The sequence below is a fragment of the Battus philenor genome, unplaced genomic scaffold, assembly GCF_028537555.1.
Source record: "Battus philenor isolate CCGP_79_NKW_IND1 unplaced genomic scaffold, ilBatPhil1.0.hap1 SCAF_10, whole genome shotgun sequence".
In the NCBI taxonomy this organism is placed as follows: domain Eukaryota; kingdom Metazoa; phylum Arthropoda; class Insecta; order Lepidoptera; family Papilionidae; genus Battus; species Battus philenor.
Window position 1 is genome coordinate 8,198,222 of NW_027181662.1, and position 25,290 is coordinate 8,223,511.

At 31.2% G+C, this 25,290-nt stretch overlaps 1 protein-coding gene across 1 annotated transcript; it reads right to left on the reverse strand.

The window, feature by feature from the left end:
- Positions 1-417: 417 nt before the first annotated feature.
- Positions 418-23,648, reverse strand: LOC137926950 (peroxidase-like). The gene is made up of 13 exons (XM_068770702.1): positions 23,516-23,648; positions 9,738-9,918; positions 8,661-8,845; positions 7,991-8,167; positions 7,089-7,285; positions 5,323-5,521; positions 4,776-4,973; positions 4,291-4,441; positions 3,211-3,387; positions 2,444-2,594; positions 1,371-1,572; positions 1,128-1,236; positions 418-499 (listed from the first exon to the last, which is right to left on the reverse strand). Exons 1-13 carry the CDS (start codon positions 23,646-23,648, stop codon positions 418-420), a joined length of 2,142 nt encoding a protein of 713 aa, XP_068626803.1.
- Positions 23,649-25,290: the final 1,642 nt, after the last annotated feature.

Genomic DNA, 25,290 nt, shown 5'->3' on the forward strand with positions numbered 1-25,290 from the left:
ATTATAACAAACCCAACTAGATAGTATCGTTAATTCGTGTTTTAAAATTAACATTAATGTTTGACATAACTTTCGGGATTATTTAAAAAAATTCCTAATTTAGCTAATACTGAGCGCGAAAAAAAACGTGTAGAACATCTAGCCGTTAATTATACAATTAAACTTGTCTTATCTAATATACAACTATAGTAATCTCCTTTTTTTATAAACTAGGTGCGGAGCAGAGTGAAATTTTCGCGAAGTAAGGAGCCTAGATTCGTGACGAGTGCTTATATGTGAATTATAAAATTTCTATTAGGAGCAACGTTATTAACACAACGTTTCCTTATTCAGAGCTTATTTATTCGTTGTATATATGTTATGTGGAGTAAAATTAGCACTAAACGAGTATTGTATTCCACGATTTTATTAAATGAGCTATTTTCTATAATTATCAAAACTTTCTTGCCAAAGTGTTAAGTCAATGGATGGCAGCTCGTTGCATGGCACTAATTTATTTCTGTGAAAATAATAAAAAGTTAATTAAAATCGGGTTATTAACAGTTATTGTTATATTATATCTGTGTTGTTGTGTAATGATTATGTTATGCACATTTGGCTAAATTAATAATAATTTGAAATATATAAATAATTATATATCCATAAATCAACGTCAAGTCGACACCAGATGAACGAATAAGTAATAGCTAATCGTAAAAATTTCAATGAAAATTTCTAATTTGATTTAAACAATGACATAGAGATAGAAAAATATGAGACAGAAAAGATGAGATAGAAAATATTATTTCTTATGAAAATCAAGGCATGATTTTTCTATTGTTTTCAGAAAGGTAACTTACATTTAAAAGTGGAAAAAAGATTAGAAAAGTATACATAGTAGTCATAGTAACAAAAAGTATAGCACAGGATGCATAAATTTAATAATTTTTTTTAAGGCAAATAATTTTTCAACGTTTAGCCAATACCTTTATTATCGTTTATTTATGAGAGACTGCATTTATACATCATTAATCAAATATAATACTCAAAATGTATGAACATAACAAGACACAAATGTAAAAATTTAGAGCCTTTCTATTGAAGACACTCTGTTGAGATCAGTTATTAGTATTAAAAAGAATACTCACCCGAAACCAATTTGTTGGAACGCTCTTGGCTGCATTAATTGAATGTTATCAGCATTGTCACAAAGCAAGCGAGCCATTGAGGATCCAAGTCGAATAGACTCAAGTTGACCTTTTATTGTGAAGATGGAATTAAAATAAAAATTTAAAATTATTTGATTGTATAAATTCACACATTGTATCAGGATCTAATGCTATTTAATTTTAATAGATTTCAACACGAAGTGTTTTTAAAAAGTAACTTACTTAGCGTGAAAGCAGTCTCAGGATCGTCGCCATTTTCATAGAAATATCTATCTCCGACACGAGTACGGTAAAACTGTTCAGTGATTATGCAAAGAAAGGTCGGTCCCGTTTGTGCTTCAGGGACGTTCCGCTCTAAGGACCCTGCAACTACCAATTCCACGTCGTTTGGTGTCTCGTAAAGATTCTGTAGCATTTCTACGTTCTAAAACGATTAAATAAAATCGATATATTTTGATGTGAAATTAAAAAATATTACCAAATATCTAATACCCTATTTTCCTTTTTTAATTAATTCTATTGTTTAATATTTTAAAGAGATTATTTACAAGCACAAACGTTTTAAGTATTTATTACTTAAAACGATTGTGTTTGTTAAAAAAAAATTCTTTTATTTACCATCTCATAATCGGATCTAGTCGTACCGATAACATGGACTTAATCTTTAATTAAGGATTTTAATTTGTTTATTTACTAAATGATTCATAGATGACTTATAAAACAAGACGCTGAGAAAATTATTTCCGTTTATAATACTTTATTTTCAAATAATCACACTGCAGTTCCTATTTTACTTTTTATTGCATGTGGTGTTCACTTCTAGAAAGTATACATAAGAAAATATACTAGGAAGTATACGCAAAAAACTATACTATTATTTTCTTGTATTAACTTCCTTGATTTGCATTTTGTAGTTTGTATAATGTACTAGTTCAGTGAACGAAATTAAACAAAATCTTAACGATTTTTTTTAAATAACGATGTTTAAGAAATTAAAAATTACCTAGCTCATAAAAACACACACACATTTATACATAGCTTTAATGATTACAAAGTCATAAGATAAAATAACGCAAATATTTATTTCACACCACAATGACATACGTCCAATTACACATAAAAAATAAACTGAAGATTAAACCAAAACAAAATATTATGAAATAAACATTTATAATCAGTGTAAATATATTCTATCGTGTGATCCGTGTAAATAATTGCAATTTAAATAATAAAATATGTGAAATTCCTAAGTTTTTTTATATGTGAATTACTGTTTATTATTAATTGAATACTACCTCGTTTGAAATAAAATCCGTCATGTCTTCGAACGTTTTTGGTACAGGAAGGTTGCAAGCGGCACGTGTAGAGACATAGCTACCTAATCCGTGGTCACGGCCGCGTTGTATGTCCGCAGCTCTTAAATCTCCGCCGTATGTATTGTTACGTCTTTTATGAAACATAATTCATACAAACTATAAACACCAACATTTTTATAATTATCATTCCTCAAGCTATAACATGTTAACCGGGACAATAATCATTTCTCGAATAAAGATTTAAAATAATAATATATAAAAAGTAAACTAAACTCTGAACGTCGCTATAGGATTCATTTTGAATATCATCTTTTTACACAAGACTTCCTCTGCTGTAGATGAGCCCTTCATAGATTTCAAGTAGCAATGGTTGGAAGCGACCTGTATCCATCGTCTTTCTACAATCTTAACAAGTTCGTCTATCCACCTTGTAGATGGATGTCTTAAGCTGCCCATACCACTCTAGAACCTTAAGGTAAGAGCGGCCATCTTTATTCGGGCTATGTTGCTTGCCCTCTGCCACTTAAATTGGCCAATCCGCTGTACATGTAGTGCTTCATAAAATGTGTACAGTTTTACACAAAGTATTTCTATACAAACCAGTGAAGCTAGCATAACATTGCGATTTAAATTTCTTTGCTGCTTATTGATTGCTTACTTACTAATCTAATAAGTCACCATAAATTTAATACAGTGACTTATTTGATCATAGAGGTTTCTCTAATAACCATAGATAGTTCTCTTACCTAAAAAGAAATTGTGTAACTTCACTATCCCAATATTGATCGCTATAGTCCTGTGCCTGCGCTGTAAGACCTCTGGTCAAATCATCAAATACATCCCTGGTTTCTATCAATATCGGTCTGTTAAACCAGTCACTTAAACGCACGGCACCCACCGACTTACGGTTCTCGTTAACCAATCTGGAAAGCAAAACATAAAAAGAAAGAAAATGTTTTTACATTAAACAAAAAAAAATCTTTAATACTATCGAAGAATATAACATGCATGCACAGACAAAAGCAATCTCCTACCTTTTCGAAATACAAATTTTGTTTGAAAGCTAGGTACTGTTTGATACATATCATTAAAAACTGCTAGAATCTTTAATAGTTAATCGTAACCAATAAAAAGCAAGAAAAATAATTTCTTATTAGATAGAAATTACACAGTAATCTATAAAAACCTTAAATGATATCTTATCGAACATAGAACTTTTTGATATTAATGGATAATGTTAGTCGACAGCACTCGTGGCTTCACCTCTTTTAAATAAATATAATATGGTTGTTCGTGTAATGTATTTTTATAAGGAAAGATTACAGACCAATGACTAAACAAATATGATATAGTAGTAACAATAATTAACTAATTGCAAAATCACATAGATATGTTTACCCACTTGCACCAAGAAAAACTACTTGAATGCATAATATTATATTTTACCTAACTATAATTAATAATTATTATAAGGAAGAAAAAAATGTTAACTCACTATCATTACAGAACTACACTTATGCAGGCTAAGCGTTCAAATCGTAATTAGAGGTAAGCTTATCAAATTTTACTAATTGCACGTAGAAAAAAGGCACTAAGTCTATAATTATAACACTACCGGAACCGTTGTACCGCGCTATAGTTATGCGCGGTACGAGCCGGGGGGAACAACAGTCCGGCGTCAACGGACCACACCTCGCCTCGCTTTCTCGAGCGCGGCAGTACTTTAGTGCATAATATACATTTAGTAACATTCCGGTAATAGCAATGAAAGGCAAACAATTGAGCAGTGAATCGATAGCACTATAGTTTACGTAAAATATTCTTACTGTAAATATCCGCGAATCAACGTATGAAAATGTCTAAAGGCTGCAGTGGCATGCTCGTCAAGTACTGTAGGGTTCACGTTTGGATCGTAATCATTGACGTAATTTTGCGCTCCAGGATAGATTAGTTTGTTGTTCACCATATTGTCGTAACCTAAAATTACACTCAATATTTAGAATTCTTTTCAAAAGAAGAACCCTACTTAATTTTAATTTTCTAAATATTTAATGGCCGCTTAAATTATTATTATTTTAATCAATGTAAAAAAAATTCTAATCTCTACCTAATCTGGAATCCTCTGGGAATTTGTACCATTTTTTAATTTTAATAAAAATTTATTCTGAAAAAGGGACTTTAATAAATAGCGACAGCATTGTTTCAATTTTAGGGTATTTGTAAAGATTTTGTATGTTTGAAAATAAATAAATCTTTAAAAAATGTAAACAAAATTCAAGAAATTATAAAAAAAAAATATTTCGTTACTGACCAAGTAATACAGGTAGATACTCATAATAGTTAATGTGTTGTATCTCTGCTATGTGTATACGGCGCGCCTCTTGATAGATAGTCTCATCGTCCCAGTGGCGGTTCAGTCGGGCCAAAATATTAGCTATACGATTGTGTTCACGCAATAAAATAATTTGCAATATCGTTAGCTGTGGATTTTGATTAACTCGTAAGTCACCTATAACAAACAGAAATTTATTTATTTTTGTTTATTTCTATATACAATTCCAACAATACGAATTATCGCTAACCAACACTAATCATAATTACTTCTGCCGTAAAACAACCTCTGTTGAAAATGGGCTTTTGATTTCATTTGATGCGACCTGTCGGTGAATTCCGATAATTACTAACCATGATGCATTAAAATTATAATTAACCTTTGGGTAAGATATAAATTTTGATAAATATATGATACTTATATCTTATATCAACAAATAACATTCAAAAGGCTTGAAACCGTCAAACATTATTTAACAAATAAAAGCAATAGTGAAAGTTGTAAAAACACTTTTTATCAAACTTACCAGTTAAATAACACGGTTCGTTAGGTGTAAGGGCAGATTCGCAAGTTAAGCTGACGTTTCCTTCCTGCGGTGGCCATTGACGACCTCTTCTTGTAACGGTCGTTAAACGACCTCCGATATATGCCCTGAGCGACGCAGCCTGCGTGTCGTTAGCGCCATATACCATTGACAGATCCATGTAAGAGGACACTATTGAAATCTGTCAAAAATTATACGTAAATGAAATACATTTAATCTATCAATTTACATAGAATACATATGAGATTCCCTCCTATGTGCTATCTCATCAGGATATATAGGGGCAAAAGTAATTGCCCCTATATATCCTGATGAGATAGCACACCAATTTGTTTAAAAACCGACATTAAGAAATTTAGATTGATGAGATTCTATAGTCGAGGGAGTTATTAAAGCAAGCATATTTTAAAACTATAAATCTTATTGGATGGATTTTATGAAGAATCAAAAATTGCAGTGCGGGCTATGATAAGCGGGCGTGGGACAGCTAGTTGTCGTGAATAATTGCTCTCTTTGAGTACAATAACATATATTAATAATTGTGTTTGTACGATTGGAAAACATTATGTAATAACCTAAGCTAAAATATAAATAATAAATTAATATTAGTAATAAATATAAGATAGGCGAGATTATGATGATTCAACAACCTTTTTGTCCTAAAGATTTTTAGGCTTTCTATATTTATTCAAGAAGGCATTTACATACGCTTTTGAGTCGTCTACTAGTTTAACATTTTTTTCATTTAAGACTCTGTACTCTGATTTGTTGAGAAGAAACCATTTAACAATTTTAATGTGTACATTATCATTTCAATATCAACCAGGTGAACAAACGAAGTTCCTTATATTTTGATCATCTAAAAATATTGAATGTAATAATAAGATTGATTTAATGATATGCTTCTAATTTTAGATTTAAAACTAATAAAAGGATAGCCTAAGGTATATTGTGAAACTTTTACATATGAGTATACTCAGACCCGTGCAGGATTTGTTAAATTTTTGAAGACTAAATTTATGCGTTAAGAGTTGTTTATTTCTTGTATTTATCGTGTGTCTGTCATTATTTTTCATATAACATTTTAAATTATGGCGTATAAATAATATTTATTTAAAAATGTACAGCGAAGCAAACGTTACAATATCAATTTCTTTCAAAAAATCTATCGCGGAATCTCTAGCTCCTAAGTTATAAATAGCTCGTATAACTCTTTTCCAATAAGTATAAAATTGGCATCGGCGGCATAGCCTTAAAATACCGTAAGAGAGAACGCTATAAAAATAAATAAAACGTATGAGTCGAGTTGTATTAATGCCTGGTAATTGTCTAACTTTTTTTTTAGCAAAAACACCAGAACTAAGTTTACCTGCGAATTTTGAGAGAGATGAGGGTTCTACTGAAGCTTTTTATCCAAAGTAATGCTCAAGAAAACCATTGAGTCAGCCAGCTCTAAAACTTTTTTGTTAATAAATATGCCAAAACTTTCACTTTTTACATTAGGAAACGTGAATTTAAGACTATATTATTAATTTAGAACCAAAGAAAACCATGTGACAATGCATTGTTTACTTCAACTGGGTGAATGTCAATTGAACTGATCAATCAGTTCTGTAGTTTTAATTTTCTGGCTTGTCGTTAAGGATATTTATTTTCCATTTTATCTTTATTATCTATTGTTTGCTTAAAAAGCTATTTAATTTAATTTTAATAAAGTACAACTGGAATCGACTACGGTAAAGGTGTACCTGTTGGGCGGGAGCTTTTGGCGGTGTACAACCTCTATCCCTTGTGGTTCCTGTTCTTACGAAATTAATGCACTGAGTTCCTTGTGGAGCATGAATGACATCAGTAGGAGGAATGATAATCGGAGCACATGATGGATTAAACGCAGCGTCGGGTGCTAAACGGCCATTATCATCGCAACATGTTAATAAATCCTTATCTAAAGCAAAACAAAATAAAATTAAATATATGTACTCTTTGTACACGTGGTGAATTTTTGATCTTAATTTCTTTTAGGTGTTCTCTACCACTGAACTTAGGGTAGCGCATAAATAACTAGTAGATCCATGTAAATGAGATAGGAAAATAACATAAAATATATGAAATATTATGTACTAGGTATATATGATAATTACTAATAAACACAAAATTAAATAGGAGGATAGACAATTTGAAGATATACACAATGCACACTGTATATCATATAACTAGACAGATTTCACGTCAGTTCATCCACCAATAAGTCTCGAACCATCCTTTTAAACATGTTTGACGGTTTTGCTGATTTTCCGACTCTGAGTGGTAGTTTATTTTAAAGTATAATGCTTTGAATAGGAAAAGAAGAATAAAAGAAGTCAAATTTGTGACATGGACAAAGTAATAGAAGATTGTAAACTCCTCACTTGAGACGTAGTAGTATTTTCGAAAATGAAAAACGAATACAAAAAAAATATTCAATCAAATATTTTTTTAAATAGTCTTATATTGTCGACGAAATGTACAAAATGTTGAATGGTGTATACAAATTATCTACACATTTTTCTGATAAATTCAGTAAGTTTATCAAGTGACAAAAATGGAAATTATTTAAAATTATGCAAAGAGATTGTAGTGCAATCAAAGTAACAATGTGAAACATACTTACGTGATTGTGCTACGCCAGCTGTAAGCGACATATCGTGAGTTAAAACCTGACCCCATTGTTGGGTATTCAAATTCCAAACGGGATCAATTAAATGCTTGTCGTTGAAGAGCCTCAAGCTAATTTCACGGGGATTGGGTAATTGGCCACCCGACGAAGAAATTGGCATTGCACTGATACCTAAAATAATTAAAGAGAATATTGTTAAATAAAATAGACATGTATGTAGCCACGAATTTTATTTCCTTGTACATATAGTGGAATGATGTCAATTTAACTCGACCCACACTCAGGAATAAGTCACAAAGGTACAATAAGTGTAACTAAAATAGCACTTTTTTCGACTTGATCTGTACTGCTGATCAAGCGGCATTTGCAAGTGGCGCTGAGGGTACTATGCCCAAAACCTCTTTTAAGGTAGCGAAGCTCGAGGACTCCCTGGGAAGCCTTGTTCGGATCGCTACTTATTACAATTTCACCGGAGTCTGCGAACTCTGTATGTATGCAATCATCGCTTTGGCGGACACTCAATGTGATTAGGTTCAAAAGACCTCACAAGAGTACCTCAGCTTGAGCTAACACTCGTCCACGACCGATACATTAATCCTAGTTTACTATTCTCGAATAATAATTGTAAAAATAAAGGTATTAAAAGTTTATTTAAAAAGCTTACCATCAGCATAATTATACTTTATCAAACGACCATAAGGAGTCTGGGCCATACCCCAAGTTGGGTTATGTAAATTATTACAGGACCCATCAATGGTTCTGTATCTAGAATTTACACAAAATTTTGGAGCTGCGCCACAGGTTCTCACTTCCGGTTTTCGTCCAAAAATGTGTGGATGCGGAATTTTACTATAACCAACATATTACAATAAATAAATAAGCAATCACTTAAGTTATTGTTTTTTTTTTCATGTTATGTTAAGTATTCTATAATAGCCGTACCGGTACATTAATATCCGTAATGTACCTTTAAGGAGTACGTAAGGGTTTGCATAATCCTTTGTTATTGTTAGTGGTTTTGTATGTCTAGGACTCGCCTATAAAGAGAATTATTGCCATATCAGTTATTAAAATTAGTACATGAACTTAGTTAATATTGTAGTGCACAAACAAAACAATAACAAGAAACTTAGGACATAAATTCTGAGTTAAGATTATTTCTTCTCACTATGTTTGCTGTGGATAAATTTACCAGCGAAACAACGAAAGTCCAGCTATAACCAGATGTGTACAGTAATCCTGTGTTTTAATAGAACAGGTGATCAAGGTGTATTCAACACATGTGTTTTTCCTTCATTTTTAACCGCATGGATCATTAAGTAATCCAGAAGCTCGAGGAATGGGATCATGATAGACAAAAAGTACATCTCATTAGTTCAGTAGCTTTTCTAACTTCTGCACTCTAACCATATACTAATAATGTTGGCTATAACAATTGTTTGGCAGCGTAAATAAGCACCAGGTTTATACCTAGCTAGATAAACTTATTAGAGCCCTACAAGCTGGTAGGAAATACATATTTACTAATATATTATTCGTTGAGAATCGAAGATTACGTCAAATTACTGAAATGCTTAAAGTTTTAAATGCACACGGAACACGGTACAGGTATACATACACGGTACAACGATACAGATTCGATCACGTAGTGAAAACCGAGAGTAGTTCTCTCCATCGCGCGTTGAGCGACTATAAAGTTGCTCATAATTCTTCGTAATATTTTATTGTTTGTTAATCTTACCTAAACCTGCTTTTGATAAGCCTTTTACCAGATACTCCATTACTTCCAGAAAATAGAAAGTTGAAAATTTTGGCGTCTTTTATGAACGATGGAAGATTTTCATTTAAGTAGTTAAGATAACCTCCATGGACGGCAGTACAAAACACCAACATAAAAATAGTCGCCGATTTAATCATTGTACCTGAAACAAAATTAACGGCACATAAAATTTTTATGCAAACTCTTCTATTAAACACGGATACTTAAATTTGGTTAATTAAACACATCCGTCCGTCGGATCTATAAACAGATACTACACTTGCTTCTAGAATCTATTAGCTTGCACTTACAAAAGAAACACTAAAATTTCACATATATATATATATATATATATATATATATATATATATATATGTGTGTGTGTGTATATATGTACATATATTTATGTATATATATGTATGTATGTATGTATATTTATATAACCTTAAATATATATCCATACATATACAGGGTGGAATTTTTTAACGCCAGCTATAGGGAAAGTTAAAAATAAACAGAACTGCATTCACAGATTTTCGATTCGCATTAAATCCAAACAAATAACACCCTGCACTTTTGAGGCATCGATCGATAGGGTTAATTATAAGGATCACATCTCTTTCATCAGATATATATATATATATATATATATATATACACATATTTATATATATATATATAAATATTAGGTTAGGTTTTGTAAGTAAACTGACTTTGTAAGTATTACAAATAAGTCTTACTTCACACCTTAAATACCACGAGTCACCTTTCACCGATCTATTATTTCTTAGATTTTGACTTATCGTAAATAAAAAAACGATCATTAGCAATCAAGTAAGCCAATATCAAATTTATTATTGTTATATATACATAATACATAAAATACCGCAATAATAATTTTTCGAAATTATCTCTCGTTTATATTCATATTCTTTATTGAACCACGAGAGTCGCTATTAATGTTAATTCGATTCTATCATTACAACTTTATTAACGTAATATTTTAGCCAGTGTAAGATTAGGCCTTTGATCATCAGATAGCGTCTTGAATTAATGTAATCTTTACCTTTTGTTTGTCAGTCTTTTGTTATAAACTTCTCTATGAAGTCACGTAAAGTTGCTATCAGAAACAATACATCAACATTAACTTCATGTTTACCGTACCTAAAATATAGCTTTATTTTACAGAGCTTGCTGAAATGGCATGTTTAATGGACAGAATACGACATAACGTTAATTTATTGAAGACTGTTAGGAATAGTGGCTTCTTTAAGAAGAACAGTAAGGGCAATTTTTTTTAAATCACTTTAAATTATATTTATTGCACTATCTCTTATTAAGATGAATCTTTTTGATCATATTAATACAAAATTAACAAGAATTTAAAAATTCATTTTAGTACTTGTAATTTTATGAGAATAGCCTGTAGTTAAGAAATAATAACCTAATATACCAATTTTGGAAAGAATACGAAGTTTCATCGCGAAGACGGTGGCGTGACATAAGGAAAAGTGAAAAAACATAAAAAAAGGCCTGCGCCTAATTTATTATAGAGGAAGGCGGAAAAGAATGGAAGAGAAGTAATGCTTTCGCATAACCGCTATTCCAGGTTCAAAGACGGGTTTTGTCAGACCTGCACCGACTAAAATTCTCATGACGTTCTTCCATCATCTTTATATGACTTCGAGAACACTTCGGCTTTCGCAGGCCTTCGATTCCTCCTTCTGCTAAAGAAATGCAAGCCGCAACGTAGTTTGCTTTACTTCTCAACGACCTTCCTTGAGTCCCTTATGAAGGTCAAACAGATCATGAGCGCAATTACTTACAAGTACAAGTTTATTTCTACTCTTTGCGGCAGTTATTAATTTTTGGCTCGACCATAACTGAGCAGTGGAAGAGGATGATCATTCCTAACCCCAAAGGCACCGAATTCGTGATGCAAGAGACTTTACTCAAATCATCCGCCTTACTCTAGCCGTAAACTTTGGACTGGACATGTAAGTGCCTCTTAGAGCGAGTCAGGCCACGGCTACTGAACCACCATTATAAGGCAGAGTACAGTTTAAGGGTGATGTACTAGGATTCTTGGTTGATAACTTTATAAGCAAGTTAGTTGTAGTTTAACATTCAATAACCAATCCGCAGACGTTTTGGTATTTAGTTGCAACAATTGCAGCCTTGGCCTCAGTTCACTCAACTGCTTGATTTCCTAAACCAATTTTTTAGTTTTAGCTGTAACGGGTTTGTCATACTTTTTTTATTTAGATCTTTTTCTATAATTAATGTAATATTGTATTTTATGTTAATCACTGGCCTGATATTCTAATTACTAATGCAACTAGCGTTAAATCCTTAATAGGTTTTTTAACAGACGGCGCATTAAAAATTTGTATTAGACATTTATCTTTGGCACTTGAAAATCGACATTTGGTGCTATTTATTCAAAGTTAAGAAATAAATATTATATCACATTGGTTATATTTCTTCAGAAAACGGTTGTCATACTCGTAAATATCGATCGGTTTCTTTCGTAATAAGATATTTACATATTAGTTGGTAAATCTAAACGAATACTAGAACAGTAAGAATGAAATCAATAAAAGCTTCGTGCAAACATATACGGGTTTGTTACATAAATACACTTATTGAATGGGCCAAGCTAGAAAGCACATGATAAACGTTCACATGCACTATAAGTTGCACAATGCTACTTTTAAGATTATGAAAGCAAAACCAGACATGTTTTTAATTTTGCCATAGGAAGGAATAACATATTATATCTGCAAAAATTACAAAAAAACTATTTGAAAAAAGATTTGTAAAGATTATGTTCTTTTAAGGAAAACTTGAAAAAAAATATGTTATCTCATTCTTAGAGCTGCAAGAGCAGTAAAAAAATATATTTTATTTTATTAAAAATAGTCAAAGAAAGAAACATTAGTTTTTTGATTCGTTATAATTAATTTAAGTCTTAGGTTACAATAGCAATTTGAATTGCGTGCTGTTATTTATGAGATTTTAATTAGAAATAATAGGTTACACATAACAATTGTAATGGTTTTAAGGCAATATTCATAAATAGCAAAATAATAGTACAAAACATCAAACAAACTTCAAAGATCTTGCTAATTATGTTATTATCGTAAAAGTTCATTGAAAGATAACTTACACTTATACATAAACATACACCCTTCAGTGCTAATGTTGCCGTCAGAAAAGATATCGTCAGGGTTTTCCTTGAAGTTAAGGGTTTGTTATCATAAGCAATTATACGGTCACTGGATTAAATATGTCTTATTATTTCCTGTAGAATTTATCATTTCCTTGCCACTTGTAATTTGTGAAAACACTATAAATTCTATGTATCACAATATATTCCTATGTTAAGTCACTAATTATTTTGTAATAAATTAAGGAAAAACCTTATTAAATTAAAATTTGCAAAGAATTCCATTACATGTGTAAATAATGTATTAAGTGCTTATAAAGATTGAAAATAAAAAAAACTATGTTTGAGTATTCAGAGTATTGTAAGAGTGACGACCAAACAACCGGTCTAAATTTGTTATGGGCTATCCTCAGATTAGGGCGTATAAGGAACCCTCGTTCCGATGGCTTCCTGTAATGAGGAGAGTTCAACCTGATTCTAATTTCTATAAAATTGGGCTCTTCCGGCATTCTTATCATAACGTACTCAAAGTAACACTGTAGATAATCCTCTGTGAATAATTATATGAATAAATTATTAAATGAGTAAAATGAAGCTAACTTTTGTGAGTAATTTATCGTTTAACTTGGCTTAACTAAACTAACTAATATTTTGCAATTACGATACTAATATTCGCATCCGTATTCTGGGCATCAAAAGTATTTCCTTATTCCATTACCTGCATATACGTTATTAAAATTGTAGATGTACTCAAGCATATCCCTTACATTATTCAATGAATAAATTTTGAGGTCGATGTATGGTATGCGAACTAAATTGTGCGTGTTAAAACAAGTGTTGATTACATAAATTAATAGGTAATATCGTTCATACAAGATTGTTATAATCAAATAACAAGTGATTGTACGCGATGTACTTATCGAACCTTGGTTAATTTGAAACATGTTAGCGATAACACAATACTTATTATTACATTATATCAGAAATATAACGTAAAGAAACGTAGTATTAATTTTTTATTTAATTAAACACTTTAAAAATGCAGCGATAGTTTAATCCACCGATTGAACGAATGGCTAATTTTTAATGCCCTACTTACATAAATATTTTACCTTCAATATTGAATCATAAGTACAACCTATACAACAAACACGTGATCCGATGTTTGACAATCTCTCAAAATCTATGACCGATATTAAATACTTTCTGAACCCACTCGTTATACTTTTACGTAATGTTATATTTGTTATTTATATGGTCACAAAACAAAATAATTTCAAAATTGTTTAACCATCATGTCATATCTTTCAAAATTTATAAATGATATGTAATGTTATATTTATTATCATTGTGTACGATCACTTTATAAATAAAACAAATTCCAAGCCATTTGAACATCATACAATTTACATTTGCATGAAATAGTCATGGATAAAAATTGATATTATCGTCATATCTTTCGTTTACATACTTACAGTAAATTCGCTCATATTGAAGAAACACTTTAGCTAAAAGTACTACATATACATAGTAAGAATGAAAAAAAATGTCTAGTAGTGGATACTGTTTCATCTTTAGAAGTTATACAAGTGATTTGAAGTTGTGTTAGTGTCCCTAATACTTCTTTTTTCAAACTTTTTAAGTTTATGCCTTAAAAATATTTTAGAACACATATGGATATACAATCGTGGAAAGTCTACTAAACGTGTTATATAAGCATGCAGACCTGCAACACACGTGACAAACTTACGAGTTTGCTCGCGGGCAAGCAATGTCACTTCCAAGATTTTGTCACTGATAAAAAAAAAAACATTTTAACATAACTTAGTCTGAATATTGTTGCAAAATATTAAAAAACACGATAATGATGTTTTTAACCTTGATATAGACACAGCAGATAGCTAACTGGAGATTAATGCGCGAGATATGGAAGCCGTAAATAATTTCATAAACTTTAAAAGAGTGTTTAATATTTTTTTAAAGCAGAATTCAGTTAAAAGAGTAATGAAACTGTCTAGTTTGGGTACAAAAGTGATATGATCAACAAAAACGAGAAGTAAATTATTTACTATATATACATATACATTCAATTCAAGTCTCTAAGACTTGTTGTCTTTAAGGCTTATTAGCGATCGCAGTGTAGTTATGGCACGCTGGTAGCTGTGTTACACAGAAGACGCTGCTACTCATCTTCTGGATACTTGTTTGTACGCAGTGGAACCCTATATAATACACAAAGTGTGAACTGTATAAGATTGTATCCGTGGAATCGAAATTGTGACCTACAATTACAAATCTCAGTCCTCTACCGCTGGGCTGCCACTACTCATTTAGTTAATTAATTAAAAATCGTAAGAAGAATAGTAAAGTTCATGTAGTAACAATCAATACAACAAAACTTCGACCAAACCTTATGGCATAAAAAAATTACGCTTATATTAAGCTCTACATTATGTAATAATTTCATTGACATTGATTTTTACGTAACCGTTTACGTTATCATGTATAATATATTCTTCTAATTTACCAAACTATAGCGTTTACAATACCGACGGGATGTGGGAAGGATGGATCAAACGTATTCCGAAATAAAATTAATAAGGCCTCCAAAATATTTGTGGATAAAATATATTTATCAAAAGCTAAGCATTATTCATTCAGTCTCCCATATTAAAAAGAAAATCTGTAGCAAAATTCTTGAGAAAATCGTAGCTAGTTTTTAAAACATCTTTTTCGTGTGCTCTTAGTAGAGAAGCGATGAACACAGATGCATGATTTTTCTCACAATATCAGTCAATCTTTTCTTGATTAAAGCACTTTGACGCATTCGTTCAAGATCCAATCCGTCACGACCGACATCTGCTCTGTCCATTGCAAAGCTCGAAAACAATTGTTTATATAGCTATCTACTCTACCCTGGACCACGTATCTCTGCATAGCGGTAAAATATTTAAAATATGTTAAACGTTATTAAGGTAAAAATACAGATGTTATATAGAATATGAAATATTATTCTAACCTAAATGAATCACTAATTTTAATTAATTTAAAAAAAAAAAACAGCTGTTTTCTTTTAGTTTTTAACATATATTTATTATAAATACTAGCCGTTAACTTTGATAAAAGTTCTCATTGAACGTTAGTTTTTCATAAAAAATTATGTTGTACATGTATTGTTATTCTGCATACGATTTTTTTTTAGTTTATCTTGTTGTTCCATTTTAATAATAACAGTAACTTTATCGGTGAATAATAAATTAATAAATTAATTAGAAAAAATTGATGTGTTTCAGTGATAAAATGTTATGTCAACCACTGGAGGTTTTACGGCTTTGAGTATACGATCATAAAAATATTGTACAAGCACTATAACGCTGTGCATATATGTTTCAAAACTTTATAGGTATCGTCATGATTATAAAAATCGATGTTTTGATAAAATTACACAATTAATAAATAATAATAATCAATAATGTATCCTTACAACAACTATCGATTTTACAATGCACAAGTTGTACAAACTTAAGTTTACTTATAAACTATAATTAAACAAATAACATTGAATGAAACTTCTCCATAATCTCCCTATGAATTTTGTTTTTAACTTTATCACGATGAAAAGTTAAGACATAACAATTTGTTCAACAGCTCAATCTTAGAATAGCGCCTTAAAGTCAGTAAGTTTCTAGAACCGTTTCACTTAATAGCATATCTTATGGACTTAAAAAACCGTTCCAAAAACAAAGACATAACAAATTAAGATATACCAAAACACATTAAATTACTAATTTAGTCCTGTTAATAAAATCTAATTTCAACGAATCTGAATCCTAACTGAATAAAATTAAAAAAAAATATTTTGGTAATTTTTGTTTTTTTATTATTTGAATGTGATTTTCAAAACATTTCGAAATTATATCCATTCGTACTTACGTTCTACTAGTTGTTCTGTTGTAAAATTTGTTATCGGAAGGTCCTTATTACGTGACTTGGAAACTGTGAATAACTTTCTCTTTCAACTCTTAAGAGAGTACGGAAGCAATAGTTGGCTCTAATCAAAATACGCATTTCAAGTAGTCATTATGATAAATGATGATGTATGATGTATGAAGTATTTGTAATTCAATAAACTGAAAAGAAATGTTGGAGTCTTACTTTTTACTTACACGAATTAATAAAGACTAAGTTTATAAGTGTTAGTTACTTTAAGCTCCTTCGTACTATTTTCAATTTTTTCTTAATAAATGAACTTTAAACAAATGTTATATTCTTTTTAGTGTTTCCTCGTCGTTAAAGTAGGGTACGACTAGGATAGCGCTAGTTAGGTAATTTATTACCGTAGGTCGCTGATTCTACCAATTTTTCTACCAACGCTACCGAAACCGCTGTACCGCAGCTTAGTGAAGCGAGGGCCGGTAGGAACCTATGGCAAAGAACATAAGTGCCGCCACGCGCGTTAGACATGAGCATACAGACGAAACGAAAGGTCCGATAGTCACCCCATCTCATCACGCACATACTTAAGGTGTGGTACAGGGATATCGGTAGCGGACAATGTATTCATTACGTCATACGTTTATATATATATATATATATATATATATATATATGTGTGTGTGTGTGTATATTAGTAATGTGTATAAAAATTCATAAGTGTTGTAGCTATTTTTTATTTTGCCAATATATTGTTACTGTGTAAATAAAAAATAATAATATCTGTACATATAAATAAGTCTGAAAAACTGATATTTAAAATAAAATCTTATCGTTAGGTGATTTTATGTCATTTATTTCTCAAAAAATTATTCCTAATTTCGGCGATGATTAATTTGAAAATAAATTTACAAGAAAAATTCTATTTCTGTATTAGTTGTGAAAGAATTTTGTATCAAAGTGATATTGTATCTCCTGTACATGTATATGTATCGCACATACCCACCCGCACGCTTATATACATTTTTTTATACGTTACAGTGCAAATAAAAGTGTATTTTTTGCATTTTTATTTAAACTTACTTATTTATAATTAACATTGCACTTTTTATATGTCAAAAAAATCTTTATTATATGAAAATAGCTCAAAAAGTTAAAATAACAACGAGAAAAATGAAACAGTAATCCCTAAGCACACTTACCGTTAAAAATAACAAATCTTATTGCACTGAATACTATAACATAACATAAATAACTTTTGTATATTTTTTGGCGCCAAAATACATCTCAAAAATGATGCTATAGCCGCTTGCTGCAACACAGCGTGTGAACTAAACCGCGCGAAGGGAAGACATTGCATTTTATAGGTGATAAAGTGCAGAGGGGATGGAATTTTAGGAAATCAGTTACGAATTCAAGCTTCAATAGCTGTAATAGGTAACATCAAAGCAGTCTTTGATATTTAAATTTTGTCATCGATCGTTTAAATAATAATATTAAATATTGTATGGGTAAAATTATATTATAATTCCTATTTTTTTAACATGACTGAAGCAAATAAGTTTGTACGTTTGTATTAAATGTTTCAATTATTGCCAAAATGTATACTGCATCTGTACAACTACATCATGACTGCAAGTTTAAAAAAATTCTGATGTTTCAGTTTTGCAAAGATAACAATTGCAAAGAGAAATTCGAGTTTCAAACAATGAATCGTTATGTGATTAAAAGGACATATTTTAATGAGTATTAAAAAGATATCTATATATATACTATATATAACTTCAATCATTAATCAAACACACACAACACACATACTCCACACACACTAAACCTTTGTGCACACTGTCAATATAATACACACCGTTCTGAGTTAATTTCTTCTATTTATTTTATGTCTGCTTCGGTGATTTTTAATTTGAATCCTTAATGATATGTATTTACTAATTGGCAGAGTTTATCTGTTAATGTATATATTTTGTTGTGTATGAACCTACAAGCCGTGAAAGATCTTGAAATAAATAAAAAAATACATGTCTTTTTTTCCGAATACACAATACGTACGTACATTTCAAACTGAGGGGTTTTTGATATAAATTGATGCCAACTATCGTGAATATAAAACCTTCAAGCCAAAAATCTCCAATTCTACAAACCTATATCTGATATATATATCTAGTCAAATTTACCATGAAATAAAAAAATCATTATATCAATGTTACATTTATGGCGTTTTCCTGAAGGCAACAGTTTTTTTGTAACGCTGACAGGACTTTCGAATTTTAGTTATTATTTTCGTCACGGCTGGATAGAACATTTTTCTGTAGTAACGCTCTGTATTTACCGTGTACCATTTAATATATTAATTTAAGTACATCAAAGCACTCGTTTCATTCCGGCGGTAATCCTTCAAGATTAATTGGAACATAAAAGGATTCCCAAACATTGCTATCATTTTATCTAAAAGATTTTTTGGCAGGCACACAATTTTTGTAACTTTAATAACAGAGATACCCTAACTTTCTAATAATAGAGCCTTGTGATGTTTGAGATCGCTTTTATTTTAATTTAGGAATATGCTACAATTTACGGTTTTCGTAAAAATTTACTAAACAGTTTTTTGATTCGTTAAATAAATAAACTATTAACAAAATGAAAGTGTTTTAATTTAATACCAAGCTAATTCTACTTTGTGTGGTAAAATTAAGAGCCATGTTAAGTTTTACTAATCTTCTTATGCACCATAAGATATGATGAAGGATGGAAATAAGTTTTCAAAGACACATATATTTTTATACACAGGGTTTTTATAAGTATTGTATAGTTACTAAAGCATTATTACCTTCATTAATTAAAATTTTTGGTGGTCATTTCAGCCGAATCCTTCCGGCCCACATCCGGCGACTTCCCGCGACCTTTACTACGTGCCAGTGAGTGATCTACCCATGCCGCGTCCACCAGCTCGTGGTCATCCTGTATAACATCAATACAGCCGGTAAACTGTGAAAGAAAATTTTTCGAAGAAACTTAGATCTTAAATCATTTCTGCTGCAACTTTAACGCTATACCCAGAAATCAAAATCTTATTCGGTGCCATTATTCCACCTACCGTCACGATATAGGAAAGGTAATTAACATGTAGTATCCCATAGCCCGCAGAGCTTTTAGGTCATGTGTATTGACGCTCCATAAATTGACTTAGCGTGAAGACTCAGATAAGAGAGACGTCTTAGACTGTCCAATACGTCTTTAGAATTCCGATTCAAAGGTCCCGCACGTACTGAAGCCCGGTTTAATCGATTGATATTGTCAAGCTTACTATAATTAAACCATTGTTTGCTTGCACCGGCTTAGCAATTAATCATAATAATACCAATATTATCAATTTATAAACGTCAACGTAAATGTCATTTAATATTGGCACAGGTATTCTTTCGATATATTGATTAATTAGCCATTTCTTTCGTCGTCATACTAAAAATTGTTTTATCCAAATATACATCAAATCTTGCATAATAACCGTTAATCGTTATCATTTGAGCCACAGCATGTCTAATACTGGACATAAATCTTCACCATTAATTTCCAATAATACCTGTTACAAGAGACCTTTAATAAAGTCATATGTCCACATTGTGAGTGGACATCCTACGCTGTGCTTGCTAACACGTGGTCCCCATTTCGAACTTTCAGGGCCTCAGAGGCCATCCGTATGGAGCGCTATAATGCCTAGCCATTGCCAATACATTTACTTTATTACTAACTCGCTGAACTGCCGGTTACTTTCGTTCACCTACAACTTTTCTCATTTCGGATTCTATCTCGTAAATAAATCCAAAGCATAGCCCTCATCAACGCTGTTTGAGCGACTGTACACTTACTGATGAGGTACAGAGGTCCAATAATACTTTATAAAAATATCTATCTATTTAATAAGAGACTAAACCACTTTAAATTTATATCAACACGCAAATTCCATTCAATTTTTTGAGAATTGATGAAGACGTTTTATTTCACGAGTTTATTTTACAACACAGTTAACACGGAGATTTAATTAGTAGAACAATATAACAATAAAAATGCTCTAACAAAAGTAGCTTGACGACGAACCTGGTTGGAAGATCGAAAGAGAATTCCCGACGTTATCAAACATAAGGAAGAATGTAAGCATCCTTTGAAATAATTTTGTTAAAGCGATATTAAAAACGGTTGTTAAGCTGACTTTCTTTGAAAACAACAATTCTTACAATACATTCCTACGAAATTTGGAAGAAATGGTGGTAACTAAGCTACACACGGTACCCGAAAAGCAAATTAAGAAAAAAAAATCGTAAATTATTTTTTGTAGAACGAGTGCCGTTTCCAATCCAGATCCCAAGATATACTGCGTCATAACTGTTTATAAATATTTATTTCACAACTTGTGCGACCTTTAATGTGTGTATGTCTGTTTACCTAGGCACACATTTAAGATGAAGCTAGATTAAACGTTATGTTTATTTTTGATAATATGTGGTATTGTTATCTGTGATAGGCCATTTACCTTATAGACTGAAATAATAGTATAATGATAATGTTTCATCGTATTAGACACAGAAATTTAACCTAATTCATTTTGACTGATTTTAACCAACTAATAATTTATTATACCTGATATGTATTGCCCGGTACAAATTCATGTTTGCAGTAAGTTTGCATCTTCTTCGTTCGGCTCGTGGTCGCCACTCGAAAATCTTTCGGCTGCAAAGCCCATCGACACAAACGATGTGCCCTCCCACTGCATTTTAGAGGAGCAATTCTTCGAGCTACGTCGGTGAATTTCGTTCCTCTACGGATCTTCTCATTTCTAATTCGATCTCACAGCGCAATTTCGAGCTTAGTTCTCTTCATTGCTCACGGGATGACCTTGAGCATTCTTATGAAGCACACCATAAGCTTCTATCATTCTTCTATAGTTCCTACTCGTAATAAATTTAGACATAAAGTGTGTCTCATAAATCAACGACAAACCGTATGCATCTGATGGAGCGGCAAGTGGCGAACCCTAGAAATTATTTTTAATATTATTGCTGTTAAAATAAATAAATTTATTTTATGCTCCGTATGATGTTTTTTCTATTACTCTGACTGTACACCATTACACTTCCGCGTGGCAAACCATGCTGTAAACGGCAGTACATAATTCCTCCTGCAGTGGCCTGACTTGAAGAAAATATCAATATATGTTTTATCCAACTGTAGCCACCACAAACATTTATGGTTAGCCTCAACTAGTTCGATTACCCAATTTCTCAAAACTCGTAATAAAAACTTAAACAGTACTTTTTACGTACAATGAAATATAACTGTTTCCGCCAAAAACTGATATTTCAAATACATATTACACATTGTGATCGATCAAAATTAGGTATTTTAACAAAAAGTTAATTTGAACATTACACAAATCATAATTAATCTTAACATTTTCGTTACGGTATTTGATACTACCTTTCATATTACATTTCACGTCATAACATTTGCTAATTATCTATTGCAGGCGCATCGTAATGTTAATACTTATAAACACAACAAGGGACAACTGAAACTTCAGTTTTGGCTTATTAAAAACTGAAAATGTAATAATTTTATAATTATGTCATTCACATTGTAGGCACGAACAATTTAAACCAAGTTAAATCAACATATGCATGTTCAAGAACGCTCAGTGAATTTATTTATATGATAGTCAACTTAATTGCCTCTATTCTTGCTGTTGCTTTTTAAAATATTTCTTATATTTCATCCCCGCTTTTTTCTTTTTATGGATGTTATAAAGTGCATTGTTTGAAAAATGTTTATTGAATTGAATATTTATTTATATACAAATAACAATGGTTAAAGACAGCATTTTAATGGAAATATAATTTTTATTCATGTATAGTTTTTGTCGCAGTTATTTTAATCTTATTTTTAAGTATTGCCTGAAAACTAATAGTGCAAATACACATCTAATAAAAAATAAAGGGCTATTTGCAATTATAATAATAGACTACTACAACATGCGCTAGGTTAATAGAAAAAATGTTTTTGAAAATTAAAATCAGTTCCGCAATTAATCTATTTACTTTTCGTGTTTATTACAACATAAATAATACATACTAATAAGTTATAACAATTGCCAAAAGATATAAAAGAAAATGCTACATATATACATAATATGACCAACATAATAGGATCTAATATGAAACAATTATTCTAGAAAAACAGGAGTAACAGCTAAGTAGTACGCAAGATATTTTTGGTGTTGCCACCATGTCAACGCGTTAAACAAACAACCTAATATTTGAATAATATAGCATATTATTTTTGAATCCGTTTGTTAAATTTTGGGACATTCGCATTACAGTTTCGACAATACGTCTTTTATTTATTGCAAAAAATAAAAGTGCAACTTCTTGGAAAACGGTTTCAAGATGTCGAGAAACAAAGCGCATCTTTAAATAAAAACATGAAATATCGCGTAACCACAATCAAATATAGCAATATTATCAAAAAAAATAAAAGTAAGATATCGAAATTCTATAGTGCTAATCGAAACGGATGTACTGCATCTTAGGAAAGCACGACGAGGTAAAGACCAAAGAAAAAGGAACATGTGCGCCGGCGCAGCGGGAGTTACCAGCGGAGTGAAGGAAAGAAGCGGCCGATGCTCTCTCTGTCTCGCTGCGTGTTACCGGTACTAGTACTAGTACAATGGTTTCCGAAGTACTAGATAAACCAGGCCCAAGTTTTCTATCGAGGTCTTTGCCCATTTACTTCATGAAACAGCCACCAAAGCGACCTAAAACATTGGCGGCCTCCTAAGGGAGCTCTAAATCTTAGATAATGTAAAGAAGTCGAGAATAACCTCAAGAGCTCCGTAACCTCAAACCATTAAAGTAATAAACAACATTATCTGTAATCAACATTTAACATTAATGAAAAACAAACACAAAGTCAGTGGAAAGATAGATTTAAGGGCAGCAAAAACAAACAAAACTATTTAATATTTTACAAGGTTTGAAATTAATTTTGAACATTGTTATTGGTATGAACGCTGGTAAAACTTATTTAATCTTAACATATCATTACCATCTCAAAATAAAATGTTTACACAGTAAACACGAAGCATATGTTTAGAGGTCACCATAACATTGCAATGACTTTAAACTACTTTATTTCAAGTATGGATATAAGTCAAGCAGTCGCTCTACAAGACTGCTGTGCTCATAATTTATTTCCGAGATCGAATAAGGGACGTGGCCATCCTTAGCACACAAGTAACAAATGTAGCGCAGCTGATTGGCAAATTTAAGCGACGATAGACAGGCCAAATGGCGTGCAAAACGAGTACCTGTTGGGGCTTTTAATTTCTGGAGTGGAGACCACGTACTGGCATACAACCATGTAAAGGTCGCAGGAACACCTTCGTGGACGCAAGTTATATTCAACCAGTCCTATTGGAAATCTAAGAGAGAGGACTATTTCCGGCAGTGTATACCCTATGGTTTAATGATGATTATGATAACTGAATGTGCCTTCCTAGTCTTGTAACTCTTGTAAAAAAAAAGAATTATTTCATTAGAGGTTATTGATCTTATTCATTAATATTCCTAAAACGATTATACTTTTTTATGGTATTCCGATTAAAATACAGTCAAAAAATTAATATTAACATTAAACAAGTACATTAACTTATAATTGCATGACGAGCTAAAATTTACTGATATTGAGTTAATTAGTCTGAATATTTAGTAAAATGCGTACCAGGTACGCTGGATTAAACAAAAATATGTTATATTGACCAAAAAATATTTTCATAAATTAATTATGTTTACCACGAGTAACTAAAATTAAAACGGAGAGTATCTTTTTTATTTGTGAGTAGGACAGGCACCCTCTTTATTCGAAACATAACAGATAATTGATACAAACGATCCTATAACGCTGATTTAATTTAGTCGTACTAAACGAGAACAGACCCAGCTTTGCTGTCATGTGAGTTAACTGGCAGCTAAAAATTGACACAATTGTATCAATCGTTCGGATACGTCAAACTGAAATGAATATTAATATGACAAATTTTCTTTCGCTTAAAATAGTCGCTTTTTTCTTTTGTTTAGTAATTATTCTGACCTTGAAAATATGTGTACACCGAGAAATAGAACGTATTAAATTACTTTAATTTAATATGTCATAAGGGTTATTTCGAGGTAGTTTTACAAGATATTCATCATTCAGCTCTGTTTTATAATTAGTCGTTACAGTTTAATATTATTAATATTTAATATTCTTTCAACTGAAATTTTGTTAGTAAATGACAGGGATAGATACAATTAAAAAAAAATTAATGATGGATTTGCACGCAGCTTATTTTTAAATTTGTGCAAACAATAATTTATATATTCTTTTTTT